Source organism: Chlorocebus sabaeus, chromosome 15, assembly GCF_047675955.1.
Source record: "Chlorocebus sabaeus isolate Y175 chromosome 15, mChlSab1.0.hap1, whole genome shotgun sequence".
NCBI classification, from domain to species: Eukaryota; Metazoa; Chordata; class Mammalia; order Primates; family Cercopithecidae; genus Chlorocebus; species Chlorocebus sabaeus.
In genome coordinates, this window is record NC_132918.1 from 84,425,877 (window position 1) to 84,441,121 (window position 15,245).

A 15,245-nucleotide genomic window follows, 5' to 3' on the forward strand; every position below is an offset into this window, starting at 1 on the left:
TCTAGATGGAGTCTTCATTCCCCCCTAATATATAGATGAAATGACCCTGAATCACATTATTCTCCCTTGGAAAGTCAATGTTGCTCTCAAGAATTATGCAAATGTCCTCAGGGATTTATAATGTCCTGGTTTCCCTCAGGCTTCAAGCTGTTATTGACACTAAGCCAGCTTGGCATATGGATCATGTTGCCACTCTGTGGAACACTTCTATGTCATAGTTTCTCAGCCCAAGCATCAACATCAGCCCCTAGCCTGACTCTTTACCACTGAAAGCCAAAAAACCAAACAATCAATAAGAACAACCTAACACCTACTTGAAGGCAAGAATATGAGAATAGACTCATGGAGGGCTTCAGGGAGATAGAGCGGGAATTTCCATCCTGCTCTTGCCCCGAACTTCAAATGCAATGTCAGACTTCTCTGTTTCTAGAAGTTCTTATTAATAATAACACATTAATACATTGTTCCATAATCTTCAAAGTCTGTTTCAAAAATTATTATTAACAATGCAGAACACTTCATGTTTCTTTTTAAAAACTTCTGTTAATCCAAGTTAAAGAGCTTAATAACCTATTTTCCCTAAGATATTTTCCTGCTTTAAAGGTCATCTGGTTCCGACCATTAAAATAATATGATTTTTGAATTAATAGTAATTGTACTTTATTGTAAATCAAAATAAATACTAACTGCCTTAGTTGGTACATCCATCATTTCCCTGAATGCCCTTTGTGGGAAGAAGTTCAGCGTGTGGAATTAAAGAACAAGTTCTATAAACTGCAGATAAATAACACTGTCACATTCTAACATCTGTTTGTGCTTTATCTTATTCTGCTATATATAAATACAATCAAATAATGCAAAAAGAAAGATGAAAAGTAAAATATCAAAGAGGGTATGGAATATTATTTTCCAAATACCCATGAATGGAATTAGTAGACTAGAGCATTGGGTTTTGCCCCAGCCTTCCCAGTAGCAAAGGCTGAATAGGAAATTGATGTTCATGTAGCTATTGCTGGATGGAAGTAAGAATAGCAGGTGGGACGCACGTGCATACACACATGAACATGATAGTTAGTTGGTTGGTTGACTTTTAGCCAATCAAACTACTTCGTGGATCTGTTAAGTGTATTTCCTTTAAGGTTTTTCTCCTTAAATTATTATTCCGAAGTTTTTTATCTTTTTTTTTCCCTTTAGCAATAGTTTGGCACTTTCATTTGCCTAGCCATTTCTTATTCAAAGGTAAAGTCCCAGCTCTCTAGGAAAACAAACGATTTCCATCTGGAATGTGAGAGGATGAGTGCTTTGATCCAGGTTTTTGTGTCTTAGTTTCTCTTTTGTTGTTGGTTTTTATGTCACAAAATTATTTGTGTTTAGGACATTTTCCAAGATTGGTTTTGATTAAGACCCAGTATATTAATGTAAAAGAATAAATAAGAAGAAAGATAATTTGGGGGATCTAGAATTTTTTTTATGTGAATATTTTGGCAAAACATGAGATTTTAAAAGGGTTTAATAAACTGGTTTTTCCATCTCTCTGATGAATGAATTAGTTAAAAAGTAGAATATGGGGAAAATGCATAACTAAATCAAATACCTGAAGCAATTTAATTCAGTTTAAGAAAACTATCGTCTCACGGGGAGGGAATAACGTAGAGCTGAGTTGTACAATCAAAACTTTCAAATTATTTACAATCTAATGGAACAAATTATTATTTTAAAATGCAGGAAAATATTCAAACTTATTCTTACCCAGAGTCATTTCTTCTACTGTATCTAGAATCTCTTTATTCAAGAGATTTTTCTAACACCAACAAAGTGCAGGTATTATGACTGTTGTTGAGTATACAAACAGAAATGAGACAAGGTTCCTGCCTTTGGGGAAGGCGGTGCTTAACAGAGGAGGCAGATAAAAATGCAAATATTTTTAAGAGTTCTAATTAACTGAAACTGAAGTTTGGATCAAGCAAAAAGGAAAGGAGGTACGTAAAAGTATATAGAAGGTTCTTAGATAAAGAGTAATTTGGTTTAACTGGAGTTTAATGTTACATAGTCCCCACTATAGTTATAATGGCTTAGCTAACAGATATAAGAGCCTAAACTAAGTTAGGAGCAGTAGGAAAGGAGAGAAGATGAGGAGATTTTGAGTTATTCATGAAGTAACTGACAGGATATTGAAGACAATGAAGAAGTCAAAGATGACAAGATTTCAGGATTGGGTAGATGGTGATTCCATTAATTTGATTGCAGAAAACTGGAAAAAGTAGGTTTGGGGACTCAGCTTACGACACGTTAAGTTTGAAACATGTTGCGTTTCTATAGAACTTGGCGTCAGGTTGGTTGTCAGGCAGTTAGAAATTTTGGTCTGAGCTTAGTAGAGAAAGCTGCACTGGTGATATAGGTTTGAGATTACACAACACTGGGCCAAAGCTGAGCAGTCATGGGGCTGGTGGTTCAGAAAGGTACCCAAAGAAAGAGCATTAATGGACATAATCATGTTCAAATTCAAATTTACTCTATGTCTAAGTCTGTTAGCATTTATTGATTAAATTGCTGTAAAGTTTATACAGTGCTATGTCAAAATATACTATTCCCATCTCACTAACTCTATACCACTTCCACATCTGGCAAATATGGTGGTCAAGTGGCCTCTTCCCAGACAGTCTTGCGTATCTCCCTGCTTCACCAAATGTTTCCAATCTGTTCATGTACATACTTTGTGTTACTCATATAAAACAATTGTGAAAATATAAAATAAAATAGTAGCTTTTTGGCACTGCTTTTAATATTATGAGACATAAAAAGTATCTAGTGTACTATTACATAATTGTACTTTATATCTATTGATTACAGTTCGAATAATATTTTCATGTAATTCAACTAATAAAACCCCTGTAAGATAAGGATAGGCGTCTTTGTTTTAAAAATAAGAACAGTTGAGCCATGTGTGGTGGTGGCCTATGCCAGTAATCCCAGTGACTCAGGAGGCTAAGATGGGAGGATTGCTTGAGGTCAGAAGTTCAAGACCAGCCTAGGCAACATAGTAAGACCATGTCTTTAAAAAAATTTAATAAAATAAATTAACGAGACATGGTGGCATGTACCTGTGTTCCCATTCCAGTTACCTACAATCCCAGCTCCTTGGAAGGCTGAGGCAGGAGGATTGCTTAAGCCCAGGAGTTTGAGTCTGCAGTGCAAGTCTGCAGTGAACTACGATTATACCACTGCACTCCAACCTGGATGACAGAGCAAGATTTTGTCTCTTTAAAGAAAATGAGGACACTTATTCAGAGGGAATAAGTGACTGAGGTCATATAGTAATAGTTCTATGTCATACCCAGTTTCCTAATATTCAGGGAAATGGGTATAAGCCTGAAAGAAGTGTGTGTGTGTGTGTGTGTGTGTGTGTGTGTGTGTGTGTGAGAGAGAGAGAGAGAAAGTGAGTGAGAGAGAAAGAGAGAGACTGTGTGTACTTTTGTATTAATTGATGTGATATAGTATAATATTATATCTCACAACCTGGCTCAATTATCCTCAATTATTTCATCTACTTTGTATTTGCAACTTGTAGCCTCATCTTTTCTTTTTTAACCATCGCTTTGCTGGGTTCCTGGAGGAAGCAGAGAGTACTCCCGGGAAGGACTAGTACTGAACCCAGAACTGATGAATAGCAGTGAATGCATTATGAGTGCTCTGTAACCATAATGATCTACAGACCAACCCTTTGTACTCTTTTCTTGTATTTCTATCCATCTTTTCAAGTGGATCATGCAAATGAACCAATGTTTTAGCAATCAAATTTAATTTTATATTCTTAGCCTTTTGTTTGCCTTTTACATCAATTCAACAAATCTTCACTGAGTACCTACCTGGCAGTGACTATTGCATGATGAGAAATGCTCTGGATTACCAAGAAGACTAAAACTGATTTTGCCCTACAGATACTTATGGCATAGTGGGAGGAGGCAGGAAAGACTTTCACAAATTATAATTTAAAGTGCTAAGATTGTAAATAGGGGGATTCACAGGGTGTTATGGGAGCCCAAAAGCGGGAACAGATAAGTCCACAAGTTACAAGTTTGATGACATTTGATATGAAACTCAAGGTATGGGTGATTTAAACATCAAAGAAGGTGGGAAAAGACATTTTAAGTAGAGGAAACATGTTTAAAAGCTGCAAATTACAAAGGTATACATAATGTTCTCCGATAAAGACTAATTCAGTTTAGCTAAGTTTAAAGTGCACTTGTGTGTGTGCACATATTGCGTGTGTTCAGAGAGGAGGGTTGGGGGATGGGATAGGATGAGGATGGAAATTACGATGGGTAGAAACTTCTCCCGTGTAAGAAAAAAGAAGCTACTGCCTCTTCTTATTTCTCTCTATACACTTGAATTTATAGTCACAGGGTCTCTGTAAGTATAATTCCAGAAAAAATGTGCAAGGATGATATATACAGTCTGTCCAGCAGTGTGACTTCTCAAGTGATTTCAAGTACTGGGTATTGGACGGGTGCCCTCTATGACAGGAGACTTCCTTCCACACACAGGGAGGCTGAAACCTGTAGCCTGCAGGCTCAGAAAACCAGCTCAACTGAGGAATGTGGGCCTACAGGCATGAAACCTGGTCTCTTTACCCAGTGTAAACAGGAAGCAAGTGATGGTTGTAATAAGGAAAACTGAGACTCTAGGCAATGAACTGTTGGCAGGCAGCACCTAAAGCAAACCTGTGGACCAGGCACTCAGCTGGTAAATAATTGGTGGAAAGTCAAGAATAGTACCGCGTTCCCCCTGCCCCCACCACGCACACTGCTGTGACTGCTATACCTTATCCTAACCAACACACATCCCCTGTGTAACTGGAGTTGTTAAAATCTGACCCTCTGTATTTGGGACTGAAATAAAAGAGAGAGCCAGAGGTGGGTGCATAAAAGCTTTTAGGGAAAAGTATGCGGCTGGTGGTATTCATATCAGATGACACAGCGTTCCTGTCACATAGATTTACTTCAGGTGCTTGAAATGCTCAAGAGCCAGCTCGGGGACTTGGCCTTTTGTCTGCCTCTCCTTCAATGCACTGCTTGTCACCCTGCTTGTCTCTCTGTAACCATGCCCTCCCCTGGCTTTGAAGGGGATCCTAGAAATGACTGGAAATGAAGTCCATCTGACTCCAATGAAATGCCAAATCCACTGAGTATGAAATAGTGCCAACTTTTACTTTCTAGCACTTTGATTTTGAGTTCCACAGAGGATTCTCAAGAAAGGAAGTTTATGATGAAGCCTGAGGAAGCATTCACTAATCCAACTGGACAAGATTTACTGATCTATGAAAAGGGATCCTGATAATCCAGAGTGTTGCAATAGAATTGTTGAGATGAATTATACTTGGATTTTTAAGAGATCGTGGTTTGATAAGGATGATGAGGATGATGTCAGTGATGATTAAGCAGTTATTATTTATTGATTCCTGGCAACAAGCTTCCTTTATGGCCTTTGCAATATAACTCCACATTTCAGGCTCATCTCATTCTGCTTTCCTAATCCTTTATATAATATATGAGCACACAAGTGCATGTGTGTGCACATCTCTATTCACAGCGTGTATACAAACCCTTTATTTCACTTAATCTTTTCAACTACCTGATAAATTCGATGCTATTAATATTCTTATTTTATGGCAAAGGAACTATAAAATTCAGCAAAGTTAATAACTTGCCTGATGTCACACAGCTATGTGAGTACCATCATTCCAACTTAAGACCAGCTCTGCCTGATCCTATACTTCCTTTAGCTCAGTGGTTCTCAAGACAGGGTGATTTTGCCCATGGGGGACATTTAACAATGTCCCAGTGTCCCAGTGAGATATTACTGGTTGTCACATCTGGGGTAGAAGCCTGTCTGGTATCTGGTGGGTGAAGGATAGGGAGGCTGATTAACATCCTAACATGCAGGAGATATTCTCTCCCATAGCAAAAAATTGTCTGGCCTAAAATAGCAATAGTCCCAAGGTGAAGAAACGTTGTTTTAGCTGTACAGACAGCCACATTTGTGACTCTACTTCATAGAAAACCAGATGAGAGATTTTAGTGGAGGTATAGGTAAAGGAAAAACATAAGAGAAAAAAAGGTTGACTTTTCCCTTGAGTCTGTGGGAAGGCATTGTGGAAGATACAGGATTTAAGCCTGGTTTTGAGAGATGTGTTGGAGACTGGGCACTATAGATCTTTTTGAATTAAATCATTGATTGACAGAGCAAAAGTTTCCTAGGCAAGTGATTTTCATTTAAAAAGAAACCTTTTGGAAATAAAATCTTACTTGGAACTCAAATATATAAAACTGATGATAAAAATAGAGCAGCTCCGATGTGATTGAAGAGACTGAAACAAGTTACCTGCTTGACTTTTGACTTTTTGTTGACATCCTCTCCTCAAACCCTCAGGTACCTGTTGTCCCAACATTATTCACAATAGCACTTCCTTTCTTTTCAAAAGAATTTAGATCTGGATGATAAATTATATGTAGTCACCCAATCTATGAGGAGATCTAGTGTTCTAAAGAACATGGTTTAAAAATTAATGAATGTAATATTGTCTCCATTTTGCAAGTGAGGAACAAGAATTCTTCCCTAAATATCAGAATTTTAAAACTAAATTTTCTAAAAATTAGAATTTTATAATCCTGCTCATAACAGCAATGTTATAAAGAGAGGACTTCAGGAGTTAAGCCAGGAGACCTGCGTCAGGCCTCTGAGCCAAAGCTAAGCCATTGTATCCCCTGTGACCTGCACGTACACATCCAGATGGCCAGTTCCTGCCTTAACTGATGACATTCCACCACAAAAGAAGTGAAAATGGCCTGTTCCTGCCTTAACTGATGACATTACCTTGTGAAATTCCTTTTCCTGGCTCATCCTGGCTCAAAAGCTCCCCTACTGAGCACCTTGTGACCCCCGCCCCTACCCCCCAGAAAACAACCTGAGTCCAAGCCCTTGCTCAATCATTTACTAGTTATTTGGTACTAGGCAGATCCCTGTAACATTTAGATCCTCAGTTTACCTACCAGATCCCCTCTACTTTGCCCACAATGCCTAGTATCTTATCCAGTAAGAATTTCCTGAATTTAATTCCTTCTCTCTGTCCCATAACCTATCGCGTTTAGGCTATTAGCTTCCCTTTATGAATATCATTCTTGACTTCTGGGTCTGCGATGATTATTATGAAAACTTTACATACATGGACTTTTTATCTGATTTTTTTTCATGGTCCCAGATTCTACATCCAGTTGCCTATTGAAAGTCTCTAAGAGGATTCCTGGTAAGATAACTCAAACCACATGTCTGCAACAAAATCCTCCATCCCTGTATCTTACTATTTCCAATCTGTACCTCTCCTAGGCTTTCTCAACTCAGTAATAACATCACCATCTACCCAGTTGATCAGGCCAAAAATCTGGGTGTCATTTTTTATCCTTCTCTTCTCTTCATCCCTAAATTCGGTCACACCAACAAATTCTTTGGCTCGACCCCACTGCCCCCGAAATCCCTAATTTAACCAGTTCTGATGGTCTCCACTGCTACACTGTCCAAGTCACCATCATATCTTGTCTGGACTCCCAAAGTGAATTCCAAACTCATCTTGCTTTCCTGCTTCCATTCTTAGCCCTAACAGCATTCTATTTTCGACTCCACACAGTAGCTAGGATTATTATTATTTTCAAAATAACATTATACAACATTGAACTCCTTCTTAAAATCACATCAATCCAAAGCCCTTAATGTGGCCCTGAAGACTCTTCATGCCTAGTACTTCAACCTCTTTCCTTTGATCCCTAGACTTCTGTCTAACAGGTCTTTTCTGTGTCCCTTTAAGAAGCTAAATTCATGCCTCCCTTACAGTTTTTGCAGGTGCTGTGTTTTCTGTTTGGAATTTCTTCTTCCCATAGCTAGCTCTTTTTCATTATGTGGGTCTCAGTTGAAGTTTTACCTTCCCAGAAAGACTTGCCCTGAATACAGTATGTGAAGTAATTCTAACTTTCCTTACTTTTTATCCCTTTGCCACCTTCCATTTTCCTTCTAGAATTTATCACCCTCCAAATTTTTATTAACATTTTTTGTCTGCAATCACGAGAATGTGAGCTCCGTGACAGTGGGTTTTTTTGCCTGTCTGTTCAACTTAAAATGTCTCTGGAACGTGTTGTGGGCGCTTCATCGATATTTCTTAAGTAATTTCAGATGCCCTTTCGTATATCAGTGACAAAGAGAGTTAGTTTACAGTACTAATACAGAAGCAAATTATTTGTATACTAACAAAATCTTAAATCAGCTAAAACTAACATGGTACTTGGTAGACTTACATGGATGATAAACAAACTGAAAAGTCACATATTATTTCTGACATTAAGAAGCAAAATTGGGCCTGAGAAAAGTTAGTCTTAATAGAGTTAAGCACAGTTATTAACTGTATTAACTTAATGGAGATACATTTAACCATTTCTGTTTAAGAAGTAAGAATAACTGCAGCCCCAGGACAGAAGTCAACTTCCGTGAAGACTGGCTGGGGAGGTGAGTATCTCTCAACTTAATCTACAGTAACTAACTTTGTGCCTTCTTTTTTTCTTCTTCAGTTGTCTGGGTTCATGTCTAAGCTTGTTCCAGCTATCCAGAATGCCCACAAGAATTCAACTGGATCTGGAAGCAGAAAGAAACTGATGGTGTTAACCGAACCCATTTTGATTGAGACCTACACAGGGCTGATGTCATTCATTGGAAACCGCAACAAACTTGGCTATTCCCTCGCCCGTGGGAGTATAGGTTTTTGAGAGTCTTTTTGGTACCATCAGTATATCATCCAAAGATATGCCACTTGAAAATTTCATTTTGACCCACCCTATTTTTAGACTGAACCAATTATTTTTAAGTAATACTTTATGATTTTGAATATTTAGTATTTCCAAAAATTCAAAAGCTTGATTGGACTGATAGATACACACTTTAGACCTCATACAGAATAACCAAATTTTCTTAAAACTAGAAAATAAATTCTGCTGAGCCTATCAAGTACTGTTATCAAATGAGTGCCTGATCATCAACTTAGGAAAGAAGACTCTTTAGGTCCTGTTGCTTAAGCTTTCTAAATGTAGGCATTTTTTTTTTTTTTTTTTTTTTTTTTTTTTAAGTCTTGGTCTTCAGCCCTCTTATCCTGATTTATTCTCTCATTGGGGGTCTCACTGTCTCTAGTATTTTAGCTACCACTTTATAAGGATGACTTCCAAATGTATATTCCCATTCCCAATATTTATTCCAAGATTCAGTTTTGCATTTCTGTCTGCTAATCATCTAAATATCAGTGTCCCAGTGGCCTCTTACACTGAGCATCATCAAAATCCTGGATTTCTCTGTGGTATTTATATGGTCCCAGTTATCCATTCCTGAAGTCCATCAATTTTGATTTCTCTAGATTCCTTGCCAATGACATCCTATATACGATCCCATCTCTATATGGCTGCATTGTATTCCAATGCCCAAATGTCAAACTGGAAGCTCATTCTTTTATCAAAATTGTTCATCTATTCTTCCTTTCCATGCTTATAGCTGTATTATTAGATCAGGTTTTTAATTCTGCTCAACAAATTATTACCACAGCCTATTAAATGGAATCCCTACTCCAAGGCTAACTGTTTCAATCTATCCTACATTTGGTTTCTAGCTCATTTACTTTTGCCATCTTTTGTTCAAATATATTTTCTTAATAGCAGACCTTTTTCTTCTAATGAAATCTTTTGTAGAAGCAGTATATACAAAGCAGATAAAAGTAGGATCACTGTGGTTGGAATGAAGATGAGAATGCCACAGGCAACTTTCTTTGTAGGCCTCAGAGGTGCTCCATATGGAATGTCCATGGATTGGTTTTGAAGACCATGTTTCCAAAAACACTATCCTAACACTCTATTCTCATTGCTCTTTTCCCTCTTATTTCCTCTTTGTCCCTTCCTGACTTAGATCTAATTTTCAACCACCCAGGAAATTATCTCATATGTTTGCATCTCTCAAGTTTCTTTTCTTTTTTATTTCAGAATCTTATTTTATCTAAATTTATTTAGGAAAAAAAGCTTTGAATGTTGACTACATAGACATTACTACAATAAGCTTTTTGCCTTTCTCAAGACTCAAAATTGACATATCTTGGTTTATATTTAAGTAGAAAATTCCAGCCAACTTTTTTTTTGACTTTTATGTGAAGTTGAAAAGCTTGCTTTTCAAAGAAGATTTGTCCTCTGATATATTTATAAACATCAATTTAATGCAGACATTCAACCCCAAACCTTGAATAACTCTCATTCTATTTTGTCTTTGTTTACCTCCATTAATATTTTTTTATTTCCCTCTCTTCCGCCTTTACAGCACCCACTTTTTCTTCCCCCCATGATGGCAAATATTGTTATAGTCCCCAAGGCAGGGAACTTCTATTCAGACTGTAAAAGGAAATGTTGAAATCCATAGCTGTCCTGTCAACAGTAGTGGAATGAAAAGTCGTTGGATTGTTTTGGCACTGGTTCTGAAGCAGGCATAATTGGCAAATTATTATAATACTGCTGCCCGAAAATCCCCATTTGCCTCAAGATAGTGGCATTTATTGGCAGAAGCCTCTGAAATGTCCAACACATTCTTTTGAGTTACCATTTAAGGATCAGCCTGACAATCGACTTCTCTCTGCACATTTGTCCCCTTTGTAACCTAAGCCAGTGTGTTCCCAAATGACCTTTTAAAGGACACAGTGCACCATCATCAATGGAAACAGTTCAGAAAGGATGACAGGAGGGAGATGTTTCTTAGTTCTGAGAGGCAGTCTGTAACAATGGGATAAGCATTTAATGGAATCAAAGCTGTTTTGCATAAGGAGTGAACTGAGAGATGACATGAGGGTCTTTATGAATTCCCTTCACATTTTGTAAAATCTGTCATATATAGGATATCCCATTATTGGAAAAAGGGGATCTAGAAAGCAGTATTATGACCAGAGGGTGAGAAGATTTAGGAATTTGGATAGCAGTTCAATGTAAGAAAGGACTTCTTACAGTTACACATTTCAATGATGGAATGGGTTGCTTTAAACAGTGAGCCCACCATCACTTGGTATGTTCAAGGAAAGACTAGATAAAGTAGATATTGTAAGAGGAAGTGCTGTGTGATACCATTTGGAGAAATGATTGACATAATCTTTTAAGGCCAGTGACCCTATCATTTTCCAAATAATTGTTGCTAGTACTTAGTTAATTAGACCCATTTTTTCCTTAGGAAAGAGTTGGATCAATCATGGGAGACCCTGAAAAATATCCTTAACTTTCCTAAGGTTTAATGTCTTCTTCTGCAAAATGGAGACAATTATATTACTTTTGCTTATTTCATGAGGATTCAATGAAATGAGGTTAAATTCTTTTATTAAACAGAAAGTTTTGAGTATTTGCCTAGACAGTGATGTGACTTTTGCAGGAGAAGGTGGGAAAACATCTAAGGGAACTAAATTTCCTCCAGAAATTGTTTCTTCATTACCATGGACCTACTGATCATGGTTTTCTCATTTTGCACTTGGTGTCCTTACGTGGGCTCTTTGTCTTTAAGCTCAACAGGGAGCCGCAACCCAGGGGACCTATATGTACACTTGGAGTTTTTATCAGACTATCATTTGAACTTACCTCTACAGTTTAGCAAATGCTATCATGAGTTTGATTGATAATAGGAGTAGACACAAGAGATGTTAAGTATAGTACAAAGCATTTCATAACCAAAATATCATGGTTGGAGGTCTTCATTATTTGATCTTTATCTCATTCAGGAATTTCCACTAGAAAAATCTCTGATAAGCTTTATTTCAGAAACTGCTTGAACAACTCCATTGTCAAATGTCTCACTGTCTTCTGATATATCGTAGGCAGTTCTGAGGTGAGAAAGTTCAAAGGAGATAGATATTTTAACAAAACAGGAGGAGTTTTAAACAATCACCAGGACTCACTCCTTGGTGGCCAATTTGGCCTCTTTGGAGGCCTGACCTTTGGTCATCTTACGGTCATCTAAGGCAGAAAAGAGAAGCTCACTTATAAGTTGGCTACTTTTGGATCATTTGGCTTGAGGTCCATTTTTTTTATTGAGCCTTTGTTGAAACATCCTGAGGAAGCCAATTTAGAGAGTTCTGGTGATACGAAGGCAGAAAAACCATGTAAATTCAGTGCTTTTATTTCACAGAACATGAAGCAAAGGCCTAGAAACTGGAAAGACATTTCTCAAAAAGAAGATGGTGAATTTTTGGAAATACTGAGATTAGACTACATCTTCCAATTTCTATCCCTAGCCCACTGCTCTTTCCAATATAGTATCTGTATTCCCTGGGAAAGACTTGCCATCTGAATTGATGTATCATAGTTGTGGAGATAATTTTGAAGGGAGAAAACAATAGGGCACAATCGTTTGGGAGGAATTTCCAGAAATTGCCATCATTTTCTTAAAGGCTAAGGACACTCACAGAGCACTCTGGTTTCCTATCTGATAAAAAAAAAAAAAAAAAAAGCCCAAACAAAGCTGCGGAAGCTGGCAGAGCCAGCAGATATTTTGTAAGGCAGCTTCACCTCTGCTGGCATTTTGTAGGGCAGGAGAGGGGGAGGGCAAAAGTATTAAATTTAGGCTTAAAAGCTCCTCAGAAATTCTTTACACACAAGAGACCAAGTTGGAGAAAAGAAGATGACTTGTGCCAAGGGGAAGAAAGAGAGAGACTAATGCCTGTGGTTTTCAAAGGTTAACAACAACATAAAAAACCAAGCTATTTGCACAGGGATGAATGCTCATTGGCTCTTGGCCAACAATTATACAAGGGCTTGTGCCCACATCCTGTAGCTGTGGTTTAGGGACGCTGCTCATGAGTGACTTCTTATGCTTAGTGGCAGGAAACTTTAGTCACTGATGTGTAAACTCACCTTTGGTCTGCACCTCCCACAACGTGCTCCGAAAGCAGTTAGGGGACTAGGCCTCTTGATTTCCTTGTGGATACTAGTTTCCCAGAAGCTAAGGAAAAACTCTGTTTGAGGCCTTGGAGTTACTGAGAGTTGACCAATACTTGCCTTATTCTACCTGATTTTGGCAACTGCTTAGGATAATTCTGTATCCACAAAAAGGAATTATGATATCCCCTGCTAAACTCTCTCTTTAGCCTCAAAGCCCAAGACCAAAAAAAGAGAGCCATATTTAAATATGAGGAATAAAGTTATGAGACTGCTTCTCAACCTAGATCTCATATCTCGTGTGCTATTTTACACTCAATTTTAAGAAGTTCTTAGTAAACATCTCAGTCCCCTTTTCAGTGACACCAAATGGAATTTGCAAGCCCAGTTTAATTAACTCCTATGTTTTTACGGTAGATATGACAGATCATGATATATTATGGATGCGTTGAGATCAACTTTTCTGAACTACCAACTTGTCTGTCGTGTCCTGCCCATAGTGCTTACCCCATGCATCTCAGAAATTCCTTTTCCTTTCTTTAATATTCTCTGCTCACTCTTCATGGAATCTGAGATTAGAAAGGATCTTAAAGGTCATGTAGTTTAGCCTCCTTTGGTCGAGGTAGCTGGAATGCCCTCAACCAAAACATGCACAGCAGATGGAAAATTGTGTGAACATTCCAAGAGCCCAGAACTCCTTGCTTTCGAAAGCAGTTAATTCCACCACTGAGCAACAGCAAGTAGAAGGTTTTTCTGGACATTGCACCTAAACCTCTCTTCTTAGAAATTTATGGATTTGGTGCTAGATCTTCCTTTGAAGGAATCCCCAATGAATTAATTTTCTAGTTCACATATTCACACTTCAAATAAAGGCAGGTGCTCTCCTAAAAGGTGGTAGTTTTATTTTTGCATTATTTTGTATTTACAGACAAAACTCCAGTGACCACAATCATTTTTAAATATGATGCATTATCCAGAGTCCTTATCGAGCTTGTCTCTTGCTTGTAGACTATTCTGTTTGGTTAACACTTCTTTTAAAATATTATATTCAACACTTGTCTTGGCAGTTCATGTATAGATTAATCAGTGCAAATTAGAATGGAGTTGTTCTTTATTTGCCACTATACTGTTATTAACAAAATCCAGGTTTCTTCTATCACTCTGTTTGTTCACATGAAATGTATGAATAACTTCATACTATAATATAATATATAACTATTTTCCTGATTGGGTAAATTCATTGAAGGCACAAATGAGACCACTTTAGCATAGATTACTTTTACTGAAATTGTGTTAGTTCTGAGTAATTACTGTTTTCTTTTCTAACTTTTTAATTTATTTTCTAAATTATTTGTTTAACACTTTATCCTATAAATTTTGCCTAAGTCACTGTTAAACTTACTCCTGTCTAGCATCTGGCAACCACCATTGTTTTTAAATGAGTTTTTTTCTCTCTTCAGTCTAGAGGACAAGGTGGGCATGATTGTTGTGATGGACAGCAGAGTCAAAGCAGTAAACAGATGTTTTGATCCACAGAGTTCTCTGGAATTAGTTAGTTGATCATGGTATCCCTAGAACAAAAATAGATGGACAGCGTACTTAAGTCTTATTTAACCTGTGGAAACAGAAGTGATTTGAAGTCTGACTTGAATCAGCAGCTGCCACTCCAGGATACCATCATCCTGACTGAATTCAGGGATCCCAATTAAATGGCAGCAGCTTCCACTGTCATGCTTGCCCACAGAGAATGGCCACCATGCAACTATTCAAGAATGGTAGGATTTCCCTCAGAAATGTATTTCTGGCTTTGGGGTTGAAAGCATCTTTGGAACTTCTTAGGGGACATAGAGGCTAAGTGAAAAGATTGTACATAATAAAACTGCGTTCACATCCCAAGCTCCCCAAACCTTTAGATGCCTTCCTCTGGCATTTCAAGTTCATTAATGTATACTTTCTTTAGGTCGATGGTTTAGTTAACAAAGCAAACTATTAGAGCCACTCTTAGTGTCTCCAATACATTGGATCAAGAATCTTGGCCTGGTCTACTCTAATCAATAAATTCTTCAGGTTCCAACATTATGCTTCTGATCTGATAACCTTGGAATCAGTGCCCATACATGTTCTCCCTCTATAGATATAAGTTGGCAAAACCTTACAATTATTTTAGAATTTATTTTACTGTCTCATGAATCACACTTGTTCACTTACTTTTTAGGAGTCATATCTGTTTATAGGTTTAGAAATAATGCAGAATGAGAATGAATTATC

At 37.6% G+C, this 15,245-nt stretch overlaps 1 protein-coding gene across 1 annotated transcript in view; it reads left to right on the forward strand.

Moving 5' to 3' along the window:
* The window catches only part of TPRG1 (tumor protein p63 regulated 1), a 149,120-nt gene extending 135,413 nt beyond the window's left edge, over window positions 1-13,707 (forward strand). The window contains exon 6 of the mRNA XM_038003060.2: window positions 8,613-13,707. Within this exon, the coding sequence (XP_037858988.2) occupies window positions 8,613-8,807 (195 nt within the window). The 3' untranslated portion in view covers window positions 8,808-13,707. The remainder of the gene's footprint in view (window positions 1-8,612) is intronic.
* The last annotated feature ends 1,538 nt before the right edge of the window (window positions 13,708-15,245 follow it).